This window comes from Alexandromys fortis, unplaced genomic scaffold (genome assembly GCF_014885135.2).
Source record: "Alexandromys fortis isolate MF-2015 unplaced genomic scaffold, M_Fortis_MF-2015_v1.1 scaffold_9, whole genome shotgun sequence".
Taxonomy (NCBI): Eukaryota; Metazoa; Chordata; class Mammalia; order Rodentia; family Cricetidae; genus Alexandromys; species Alexandromys fortis.
Genome location: NW_026067892.1, coordinates 5,850,330 through 5,862,872, shown reverse-complemented (window position 1 = coordinate 5,862,872; position 12,543 = coordinate 5,850,330). Strand labels below are relative to the sequence as shown.

Genomic DNA, 12,543 nt, shown 5'->3' with positions numbered 1-12,543 from the left:
GGCACGCAGGTTCACATGGGCAGAGTCTTGCTAAGGAAAATAGTAAGTGTGCACACATTGGCATGCATACACTCAGCTGTTGGCAGAGCTAACTTACCGGTTAGCTGGTCAGACTGCCTGTGTTTGGCTAAGGACGGTTTGGTGAGATGTGTGGACAGAAAATAGCCCGTAGCACTCTGCTTCACTGACTGTATAAAACACACCTATCACAGAACTCTCTGTGATCTTTGTGAGCGCATCCCGGCTGTGCTGAGTTCATTCACATACTACCTAGCAAATCTCAGCTATCCTGTGAACTCCTGGCTTCTTGCTCTACACCCCTCCCCACCCCTACCCCAAATCCCTGGCACCCTTGTTGTTGTGTCCGCATGAATCTGAGCCTTTGGGGAGCTAAGCAGATTGGTGCAGCACCTGTCCTTCTGGCCTGGTTTGTTTTCCTCAGTGTGAGGTCCTCCCAGCTCCTTCATGATGGAGCAGGCCAGGACCTATTTCTCTCCACAGGCTGAAAACATTCTGTTGTGCACATGGGCTAGGCTGTTTGTCCTGAGCTGGCTGGGGGGCTGGGGTGGGGAGCCACACTGAATTCCCACCCAGAAAGTGCTGCTGGATAGGGTGCCATCAGCTCCTCCCACTCCCTGACTAGCCCCACCTCCTCCTCTCAGTCCCACCCTCTTCCTATCCCTACCCTCTCTCCCCACCCCCTCCAGGCCCTGCTCTCCTCTCCCCTCCATTCCCAACTGTTTCACCCCGTTAGCCTTGCACATCCTTCTTGGTCCTTCCCTCCTCCCTTTGCTTCAGCTCCGCCCCACCTTTGGCCCTGGTTTCCACAGAAGAATGAATACCTGCTCTCCCTGCTGGCGGAGGAGAGGCACACACTGCTGCTTGGCCTGAGGTACTCACCCACACAGCTGCACTTCCTATTTCTCACCGAGGACTTGGCTGGTGCCTGGCAGACCCGTGTGTCCTTCCGGAGCCCCGGCCTCGTGGACAGCCAATGGCACACGCTGATCTTGGCTGTGTCCCAAGGATCCTTTTCCCTCACCATGGACTGTGGCTTCCCGATGGACATGTAGGTACCAGGATGTTCATGCCAGAGATTAACCATGCTGTGTGTCATCTAAGCAACCCATTGCAGTGACTGTTCTGCCACTGAGCCATGGGGGGTGGGTCCTAGGCAAGTTCACCCCTGCCCCTGCCCTGCCAGATCCTTTACTTGAGGCAGGCTATGGAGGATGCCTTAGGTGCATTATGGAATACCTTAGGGCCTTATGGAAGACAGGCTTCCATTATGAGGCCAGGGGCCATAGAGCTGCTACACAGCTCTGTGAAATGGAGGTGCCCAATCAGGGGCTAGAAATCGCCTACTTGGAGCAACTGTGGCCAAGGAAGATCTGAGGGCCTTGGGTTGAGAATGCAGGCCTGCTCCAAGGCTGCAGACTGGGCTCAGGAGCCAGGATGCCTAGCCACAGAGTAGAGGTGGGCTATGGGTGGAGGATTGGCTGCCTGGTACCCCTGGCCTGGAGCTTGGTGCACTATAGCAGATGGTTAAGGCTGGAGGAAGCAGGAGCTAGGTCACCTCATGCAGTGGCTCCAGCCACATGTCCCTCTCTTGGCCTGCTATCTTTCATGTCTTCCTCAGTGAGTTCAACCTTCGTAGCAATCACAGCCAACACATTCCAGAGGCTCCCAGGTCTCTAACAAGGTGCCTCCTTCCTACCTGTAGCCATCATCTCCCTGGCTGTATAAAAGCACACAATGGTTATATGGGTCAAGGTTCTGATACAGAGGAAGGTCCCGGAGGTTCACCAAGGTAGCAAAAAGGTCTCATATGTATCCTTGCTATGCATTCCTTTAAGGGCCTCAGTCCTGGGTACCCCAACTCATCTCCCCTGGGGACTATGAATGTTCATTTAATTGCCAACTGGGTCTTAAACCAAGTCAAGATTATGTCAGCTGAGTGAGACAGTTTCTGATGAGGTGGCAGAGACCACAGAGGCAAGGGAAAGGCTGCAAGCATGTTCAGATGCAATGGGAAGGGAGATGGAGGTAGAGAGATGCAGCCACAGCTGGGAAACCTGGGGCCACTAGAGCCAGAAGGGCAAGGTGTCCTCCTTTGTCTCAGAGAGGGCCCTGCTCTGCAGGCCTAGGACCTCTAATTGCTGTGAAGCCTGTCATTACAGCTGCCCTAGGATGCTCTCCTGTTTCTCATGTGAGACCCAGCCCCTGTCTTTATAAGCAAATGGGGTGTATGCCCTTCCTCTTCTATGGTACTAGTACTGTCCGCTCATGTTTCAGAATGGCTGACGTTCCCTTCCCACCCACCCTATCAGTAAGAGGAGCCCGGTTCTTCATTGGCAGCCGGAAGAGAACCAAAGGCCTATTCACAGTGAGTGTGGAGGACCTGCCAGCAGCAGCCCTCCCCAAGGGCTCTGGGGACAGCCCGTCACATGCTTCAGATAGTAGATTGCCATCAATGCTAAATGAGAACCAGGAACACAAAGGGGTTGCAGAGTCTACCCCAGGACCCTCACACTGGCTCTTCCTATTTTCTCACACACTCTTCCCTGAGACTCTTGGATCCCTGCTCACAAGTCCTCCTACCATGGAACCCTGACCCCAACATGCTCATAAACTGATGCTTGAACCCAGTCTTTCTGGCCTTGATGTATGTCAGCACCCCCATCCATCCATCCATCCATCCATCCATCCATCCATCCATCCATCCATCCATCCACACATCCACCACCCATTCATCCTCTCATCACCCACTGATCCACCCACACATCCATCCACTCATTCATCCTCTCTTCTGTTCACCTACCCATCTACTCACACACCCATCCACCTATCTGTCCGTTCACCCACACATCCATCACCTGTGCTGTACTCTCTGCTGAGATGGTATCTAGAGTCTACTCCACAACTAGGAGCTACAGTTCTCTGTGGTGTCCTCGGCATCTGCAACCATGCTTGGTACATAGTGATCATTCTGTGGAAATGTGCTTGTGTTATGATTGAATGGAAGAACTGATAGGTCAATAGTTGTATGCATGGATTGGTGGGTGGTGGTGGATAGATGGATGCATGTATGCATGCATGCATGCATGGGTAAATAGTGATTGGTGGATAGATGCATGCATGGATTGATGCCTGGGTGGCTATATATATATATTTAAATGGGTGGTTAGATGGGTAAGTGGATAAGTGAATAGATAGAGGGATGAATATGTAGGTGGATTTATTGGTTATTAATGAATAGACATGGGTAACTGGGCAGAAGGATGACTGCTAAATGGGTGGGTGGGTAGGTGGATGGATGGATGAATAAATGGGTACATGGATGGATAGATGGATGGATGGATGGATGGATGATGGGTGGAGGGATGAATAAATGGGTGGAGCGATGGGTGGGTGGGTGGGTGGGTGGAGGGATGGAGGGATGGATGGATAGATAGTTGAATGAATGAATCGATGGTGGGTAGATATTTAAGGAAGGAATGAAAAAGTAGTTGGGTGAGATGGACAAGGAATGTGGCCTGGTCACTCTAGTTCCATGTGGACAGTCCCTTCTTTACTAAGAACAATAAACAATTGCCTGCCATCACTCCTGATCCACATGCAGACCCATTCCCACACTGCAGGTTAGACCCACTGGGCCATGTGGGCCAAGGTCCCCAACAGCTGCAGATATCAGTGGAACCTCACTTTCTCCTTCCGCAGGGCCTGATAAGGCAACTGGTTCTGCTGCCTGGCTCAGATGCCACCCCAAGGCTATGTCCCAGCAGGAACGCCAGGCTGGCTGAACTGTCCATCCCCCGGGTGCTGAAGAGGCTCACAGAGAAGCCTGATGCTAACGATGTGCTGAAATATCCCTATGGTTAGTAGGCGGGGCTTGTTTCCCACCCTGGCTCCATCTGAGAGCACAGGCTCCTTTCTCAGCCTCTCCAGTGTACATCTCTCAGTGACAGAAGGGCAGGTGTCACAGTGGCCAGGAGGATACACTGGGCCATCAGAAAGGCCAGAACTACTAACCTGTTCCTCCCTTGAAGGACTCTGATTGGCCAGCCTACAGGAAGACCATCACCTTTCTTGGTCCCCTTGGCAGGTGGTAGATACGGTTTCATCAGGAAGGCTCCCTGGCCAGCAACTGCCCTTATCTCCCAGCTACTCTGTCCAGCTTATCCTAACTTCAGCCCAACCCACACTAAGACCTAACTCCATTTCCCATCAGCCCTTCCAGACCATGGCATCTTCTAGATGTGTTTCCTCTGACTCCTATCTGCCCTGTCCTAGTGTTGGGTTGCAGTGCTGAGTCATTTACTAAAATCGCACCCCTTCTGTACAGAATCTGAGAGTCCCTCCCCAATTACCCATATACCCCTGCTCCGTGGAAAGAAGATGAGGTGAAGGACAGTCGGGCCCCAAAGCTTATGGGTCTCATATAATAAATAAAGGAAGTTCCAATCTGAATATGTCAGGCATTTAGGTTTTACTGTGTGACACCGCTGCCTGGTGCTGATGGCTATCCCCATAAAGCCAGGAGGCCAGACATGAGACCAATGCTGGTACCAATAGTGGTGAGACCAAAACACAGACCCAAAAATATCACCCATAGTTTAGCTCCTCCTGCTGAGAAGAGGCAGGCTCTCAGGGAAGAGCAGTGTGTTGCTATTGAGGCTGTCCATTGTGTGACAGCAAAGGGACAGAGAGACATTCCCTCCAGGTAGAAGGTAGGTATGGTCAGCCAGTCACACAGGAAACATTATGGTTGGGGTTCTAGGGCTTCCCACCCTACCTCCAGTGGCCTATGCTGCCTGGGGCTCCCTTCAGCCATGTACAAAGGTAAAGATAGGACCACCGGGCTTGGACCCCTTGCCAAAGTCCTTATCGCAGGAATCCTGATATGCAAAACATTTTTGTCTGATATTCCCCACAGAAGCTGACATGAAAGTAACCCTGGGATCCCAGCCGCCATGCACCAAGGCAGAGGGTGTCCAGTTCTGGTTTGATGCTGCCCAAAAGGGGCTCTACCTGTGTGCCGACAGCCAGTGGGTGTCCGTGTTGACAGGTGAGGCTGGACTCAGAATTCACATCTTAAGCACATAGAACAGTTGGCTGTGTCCCCATTAGGAAAAGGGTATCTTGAAAGGCTTCAAGCCCCATGCACCTGTAAGGGCCACTTCAGAGAGTGGAAAGCCTCCTCAGTAATAAATTCAGGAGCAGGTGGCCACCAGAACAGCCCAGGCAAGCCAGGCTGTCTTCCTCCCTAGAATAGGCATGCCCATCCCCCAGAACTGTCCTCAGGACTCCAGAAGGAGTGGCAAGTCTGTGTATTCAACCTAGAAATAGGCATATTCAGGGTGTGCCATGAGGATCATATGGCTGGCTTCTCTCAGTAATTCTTCCCTGCTAGCCAATGGCAGAAAGAGGGTACAATACAGACACTCAGACCTCCCTTTTGTCCTGTTTGAGTCTGGGACCACACAGACCCTAAAGCCCCTAGTGAACAGGAGCATCCTCTCTTTGATGGTCCTTTCCCAGGAGAATAAAATGGAGCACCAGGGAAAATTCTCCTTCCTAAATTCTAGGGCCCTGGGCATGAGCCTAGGAGCCAAGTCATGGCAGGGTCCCAAATATAACTCCCAGAGAACCCCCAGTTCCATTCCTATGCACACTGACTAGGTCCCCATCCTCCCATTCCAAGCCAAGACCAAGCTGGACTACGTGGAGGAACACCAGAGTCTGCACACCAACTCAGAGACCCTGGGCATTGAGGTATTCAACATCCCCGGCGTGGGACTCTTTGCAGCCACGGCCAATAGGAAGGCTAGATCCGCCATCTATAAATGGACAGATGGGAAATTTGTCTCCTATCAGAACATCGCCACACACCAGGCACAGTCGTGGCGACATTTCACCATTGGGAAAAAGGCAAGTCTGTACAGGTGACGTCCCCTTCCTCATTGATGGGTGCCTCCATGGGGTCCGCAGGCTGGACTCCTGCAGGTCAGCACGTCTCTCAGGATTCCAAGCCCTTGCTGAGGTGGGGTGGGGCTTGAAGTCACAGGCTTTAGGCTGCAGGAGTGTACCTAGAAGGAGCCTGCTCAGCTTCCCACAAGACAGAGGTGGTACCAGTTGACAGTCTGCTTAATCCACAGCACCATGGAAGGAGAAGTGAATTCTCCCTTCCCAATTCCTGCAGCCTGCATGGCAGGACGTTGTCGTGGAAACAGCATGGTGTGGCTGTCTGCAAGGGCTCTGGCCCAGCAGAGGGCTCAGGCCAGACACTGGGGATAATAGGTAAAGCCTGCTGCCTCCCGATTGGGACATACTGTGTCCAGGTTCAGAATGGCCGATGTGTTATCAGTTGGTTTCTTTTCCTAGTGACATCTGAAAGGGGGTGGTGTAGATATTTTAGTATTCAAGAAATATTGGAAAACAGAAAACCAAGGGAAGGAAACATTTTGTCTCTGGGGGAACTCATGCTCTCATTTGCATATGGTCAATGCACACACATCGAACGTAACTGAAACCCATGCTTTCTGTCCCTGGAAGAGCCACGCAACCATGCAACATAGGGCCTGGCATGTCCGGTTACCAGCACTTTGGTATTTATTCGGTCTGTCCCGTACCCTTCCTTCCCTGTGCGTGTGGGAGAGATGCTGAGGACCAGAATCCTGCAGACTGGGCTCCTGGTCTGGGGCCGACACAAGGTAACGCTTCTCTTCCAGATCTTCCTGGCCGTGGCTAACTTTGGGCCAAATGAAAGGGGTCAAGAGTTCTCGGTCATCTACAAGTGGAGCCCCAGAAAGTTGAAGTTCACCCTCTACCAGAGGATTGCCACCCACAGTGCCCGGGACTGGGAGGCCTTTATAGTGGATGGAGAGCACTTCCTGGTGGTAGCCAACCACAGAGAAGGTAGGGTGCATATGACCTTTTACCTGGAAGGAAACCATTCCATAGTTTGTATGCAAGGGTGAATTTTCATCTCATTAAAAAAAATAGTAAATTGGGAGTGTGAGGGGGTAGGGGGGAGGGTGGAAGGGGAGAGGGGAGGAAGGAAGGGGAATAGGGGAAAATGTGTAACTCATTTAAAAACAATAAAAAAATTTAAAAAATATATTAAGTTAGGGCTGGGAAATGGCTCTGTCAGTAAAGTACTTGTCTTAAAAGCATGAGAGTCTGAGTTTGACACCCAGGATGTAATAAAAATAGCTAAATCTGCCTTTATAATCCCAGCACTAGTTGGGGTAGAGGGTCCCACTGCAGCCAGTATGACCTGCCTGGCGATTCCCAGGCTACTTAGAGACATTATCTCAAAAAGACACGGTGGACAATGTCCCTGAGGAATGACACTGGAGACTGGCCTCTAGCCTCCACATGGGTGTGACGCACATACATATGCATTCACACACACACCCCACACACACGTGTGCACCCACACACAAACACTAAGTCATGCATGGCCCATTGCCTGCAACTTACCCCTGAAACATGTGCTCAGGGGTAGTCCACCTAAATCCCAACACGGCTGTGGTTCACCTAGGTTAGGAGGGCAGGGAAGCCACGTGGTTCCTGACCACCAGAGAAGACACCGAGTCCCAGTTTGGACTGTATCCAGCAACTTCCCTCCTAATTTTGAGGAGTCAGCGCAGCTAGCAGGTGGCATGGTGACCATAAGCCAAGGCTGCAGAAACAGCACTAATGTCAATGGGTGTGTGGTACAGAGGGGGCCAGTTTGGAAGCCACCCCCACCACTGCTTCCCTGAGAGCAAGCTCAGCATCCTGGCCACCCCCACCACTGCTTCCCTGAGAGTAAGCTCAGCATCCTGGCCACCCCCACCACTGCTTCCCTGAGAACAAGCTCAGCATCCTGGCACAGACTCTGTAATGTCAGAGAGGATGGCAGGTGGCACTGCCTGGAAGGGCCGGGAAACCTGGCTTTTGCCATGATGGTGGCCAAGTCTTCTCGACCCTGGAATTCCAAGGATGGATTATGTCAGGGTGTGACTGTAGGGTTACTCTGAGTCATCTCTCAGGAGACTTCACTGTTCAGGAGCCACCCAAGTGTGAAGCACACCAGGCAGCCTGGGGATGAAGTACCAGCCTTTGCACTCAGGATCTAGGGAAGACCAAGACCCCTAACAAAAGAGTATCCCTCAGGGTGAGTGCTCCAGCAGGCACTTGAGAGGGAGACAGGGATGGAAGACCTTCTAGAAAGGAACATGGGAGAGGAGCCCCAGGACTTCCTCTAGGGAGCACCATGAAGGGAGGATCACAGGGAAGACCCTCCAGGGAACACAACAGAAGATGCATCCAAGGAGTATCATGGGGAAGGGCCTCTAGGAAGCACCACAGGGGGGCCTCCAGAGAGCACTATGGGGGGCCTCTAGGGAGCACCACAGGGACAGAGAGCTCCACGGGGGGCCTCCAGAGAACTCCACGGGGGAGGGGGTGCGGAGCTCCAGAGAGCACCACAGGGGAGGATCTCCAGAGAGTACCACTGGGGAAGGCTTCTGTAGAGCACAATGAGGGAGAAATACCTGGAGAGCACTATCCATGGAAGACTTCCAGGGACACCATGGGGAAGACAGTTCAGACAAAGAGAAGGTTTTGAGAAAGCCTGACCTTTTGAGGCAGGAGAAGGCCAAGGCAGGAGGTGAGGAGGGCTTAAATTGTGGAAGGCCACTGCTGGCCTGCGGACTATCTGGACCCACCTGCAGGCTTTTTTCTTCTGGGAACAGCGGTCATGCAAGCCCCTTGGCTGGGCGGCAGAGGTCGCCTGAGGGGTGGGGTAAAGCAGCTGTGAATTCTAGGGAGCAGCCCCCCTCCCCCAGCGCTGACCTTGCTTCCAGGCGACAACCACAACATCGACAGCGTGATCTACAGGTGGAACCCCAGCAGCCAGCTCTTTGAAGCCAATCAGTCCATCGCCACGTCCGGTGCCTACGACTGGGAGTTCTTCACCGTGGGGCCCTACTCCTTCCTGGTGGTGGCCAACACCTTCAATGGCACCTCCACCCAGGTGCACTCCCACCTGTACATCTGGCTCGTGGGCGCCTTCCAGCTTTTCCAGTCATTCCTGGTGAGAAGCCCGAGTTCTCGGGTAGATGCCCAATCTGCAGCGGGGCCACCGAGAGTCAGGGCTCTGTGAACAACAGCTTAGTGTGGCCCTGACACCAGTGTCCAAGTGCCTGTCCCTTCTGCATGCTACATCTTCCTGGGTGGTTTGGGTCCTCCAGTGCTCCTGAGGAAAGCCTGGGTGCGGGCTGAGTTCGGGTTGTTGAGGAGGGTACCCTGAGTGCCCATCGCAGACCTCTCCAGAGGCCACAGTTCTCCTGCTCTAATCAATCGGTGTCTGTGGGTCTCCAGGTCTGGTGTAGCAAGGTAACTGGCTGTGACCAGGGCAGAGGGGTTTGGGAGGGGCCAGACATATATTGATTCTCCTTTGACTTTGAAGCCCCTTGGCTGGTCCCACCACCCCTGCTGGCAAGATCTCTGAGTACTTAGTTTTGTGTCACCTGCCGTGTCCTGTCACAGTCTGTTCGTGTGAGCTGCACTGCATAGCCACAGCTTTGCCAAGAATAGCAGAGCTTCCAGCAGTGACCTTAGTGGAGGGCAGAGGCACAGCAGGAGGCCAGCAACCGCTCTGCAGTTAGCACAGGATCAAAGCAAAACCCTGAGCCCAGGGAAGGCCAGGCTGTGTGCTGTGGAGGAGGGCAGCCCCAGGAGTGATTCTGCTGAAGGAGGGGCAGGAGGGGCACAGCTGGAACAGAACAGCCGAGGGCACAGAGGCAGAAGCAGCTTGAAGCCACCAGGGTGTCATGGGGGAAGACACCAATAGGGTGGACTGGCTCAGCCCTGCCCGAGCTGCAGGCAGTGCTTACCAGCAGTTTCCCCCCACGTCTTCCTGACTCCTCAGAACCCACAGAAGTCCACTTTCATGCTTTGCCAATAGTCTCTCTTCTTTTGCTTAAATCCTTTCAGCCCTGGAGATGTCTTAATACGTTTACCGTTTTCATTCTGCGATGTCACGAACATCAGCTTTGAAGCTAACTAAGCTGCAGGCTCTGAATGTAGCTGCAAGCTGTGGGGACACGCCCACCTCTTCAGGGCATGCCTTTCTGGAAGGGTCTGTAGTGCAGGGACTCCCATCCATAGGGCAGGCACTCCCAGGGTACCATGGGTAAGTCCTGTGGTTCAAAGGACGGCTTCAGACATAAGGGATCTTAGTTAGAGCCCAGGGCTGGGTGAACAGAGACTGGCTGCTGGGGTGGGGGTGCAGAGAGGTGGAGCAGAGGATGCTTTAGGGGTGTGTTCCTTAGCCACACCTTCTAGTCTTTCAAGCCTCACATCAGAAATTCCAGAGCCTTCCTCTTAGAGCAGAGGCACAGGCTCCCATGATTGGGCCCTTGGTCCATTTGCTATTGCTTCAGCAGAATACCTGAGCTGGGGTAATTTATAAACAAAGTTTGTTTGGCTCTGGTCTGGAGGTGGGGCACTCAAGAGCATGGGCGTGCCTCCGCCCTGCTTTTGGCGAGAGCAAAATGCTGCCTCCACTTTAAGCAGAAAGTGGGGGGGGGGGGGTGCAGGTCACAGGGATGCAGCAGGAGGGCCACCACACTGCATACCAGCATGCTCTCATGACCACTAACCTGTCCTCAACAGCAAGGACACTCACCTTGCTCATGGCCCAGACAGGCCAGACAGACCTTGTCTTCCCAGGTTCGAAGCTTCCATGTGAGTTTGTGGGGACAGCCATATTCAAGCCATAGCAGCCATGAGTCAATAGCTTCCTAGTTCAGCAGGAGTGGCCTAGCAGGGGATGCTGACAGACACCCACGAAACTGGGTGACATATTCTCCTAGTGAGAGTTGAAGCAGACACCAGAAGAAGGTACACAGGCTGAGTCTCGTGTTCCCTGGGGCTAGAGAAGGGCAGAGGTTAAGTATGGAAGAAACCTTGAGTTCAGGACTGGTGAGGGGCGAAGCCAGAGATACTGTTCGGGGAGCCATTGGAGTGGAGATGGGGTATGGCATGAAGCCTGGGCTGGTGGGAAACAAGAACAGCAAGGCCCACAGAGACACGGGAGACAGAAATGACAATCCGCCTCCCATCTTCTGCCTGAGCATCAGAAAGGGCAGGAGAGACCCCACACAAACACACTTACACATGCGTGTCCACATGCATACATGCTCACACAGGCTCGCCTTAACACTGTTGAGGCCACTGTGCCCGCATTGTTTCCTTTACACATTTCCTTCTCCATGAAGTCGACCCCCTACCCGCCGTACCCAAGAGCTTGCAGCCACCAATACTGCCATTTTGTACCAAGGACAAGGGGGAGACCCTCCCTGTCTCCAAATATTCACTCTGAGCCTCAGAGCACCTGTAGGTGACAGTGTCAGGCAAATTCTCAGCATCTCCAGTCCTTTGCCCCAGCTCACCAATCCCAGAAGACAACAAGGCCAGGACCTTAGCTTTCCGTGTGCTTGCCTGGAGGGTTCTAGAGTAGGCCTTGCAATCAAAGTGTGCTCTGGGGATTCGCCTAGGGTACATCCCAGTAGTAGAGTAGCATACACGGGCCCTGGGTTCAATATCCAGCTCTGAAAACCAAACCAAACCAAACCAACCAAACTAACAACACACTGCCACTAGCAGGTGGAAAGCAGACAGGCCAGTCACACAAGCCTCAGAGCTGGCATGACCACGCAGGTAGGATTTTGCTTCTAAGTTTGCTAAAAAACTTTGGCCCAGCAGCCTCCATGGTCTATGGTTTGGAAACTGTCAGTAAGGTATGTGAGACCAGGGCAAGAACAGCAGCAGCTACCCGGTCAGCAGGAGCAGATATTGACATCATCAGACACGATGTCAGTAGGATGCTCTGTGGATCCTGAAGGGCAGGACCATGGCTCCCAGATACTTGCATGTGCGCGTGAATGTGTTTGTGCATGCCCAATCACGGACACCTCGAGGCCTGGCCCCAAGTGTGCCTCCCTGCCTTGGTTTCCTTGTCTGTGAGGTAAGTCTGGGATGAAAGCATCCCTCAAGGGTAAGAGGTACCTGGGCGGCCCTCATGAGAGGCTGCTCTGGGCTTTGTAAACACCTCCACATGCCTATGACTTCTGCATTCACTGAGACAGAAACTGGCTATGTCCCTTGCAGATTGGGAAGTCCCTGGAATTGGGGGATAGCTCTGTGGTCAGACAAGAGCCCAGAAGTGTGGGGCCACTAGGAGTTGGCCAGGGAATGTGTTGTGCTTGGGGATCTCAGGAGTGCATCTTCCTGTAGCCTCAAGTGCCCGCCTGAGCTGACTGCCCACAGCAAGGGGTCTGATTGACTGCCTTCCCCAAGCAGCTAGGGAAGCCTGGGCCATGCGTCAGCCTTCCCTCCTCTCCTGGCACTCCTGGACCACAGAAGCACGCTCATTCTTTCCCCCATCAAAGCCAGTCCCAGAGTCTCTATTGTTCAGCACTAATCCACTGATGGCTGACTGCCTGCCCACCCTAATGGGAGCTGTGGGATGCCAGGTGCTCCTGGCAG

The 12,543-nt window shown here is 53.2% G+C and overlaps 1 protein-coding gene across 1 annotated transcript in view; it reads left to right on the top strand.

Annotated features, from left to right (window-relative positions):
- The window catches only part of Tspear (thrombospondin type laminin G domain and EAR repeats), a 147,957-nt gene that overhangs the window by 125,910 nt on the left and 9,504 nt on the right, over positions 1–12,543 (top strand). The window contains exons 4-10 of the mRNA XM_050141940.1: positions 831–1,069; positions 2,296–2,386; positions 3,721–3,877; positions 4,937–5,068; positions 5,705–5,931; positions 6,732–6,918; positions 8,856–9,085. Of these exons, the coding sequence (XP_049997897.1) occupies positions 831–1,069; positions 2,296–2,386; positions 3,721–3,877; positions 4,937–5,068; positions 5,705–5,931; positions 6,732–6,918; positions 8,856–9,085 (1,263 nt within the window). The remainder of the gene's footprint in view (positions 1–830; positions 1,070–2,295; positions 2,387–3,720; positions 3,878–4,936; positions 5,069–5,704; positions 5,932–6,731; positions 6,919–8,855; positions 9,086–12,543) is intronic.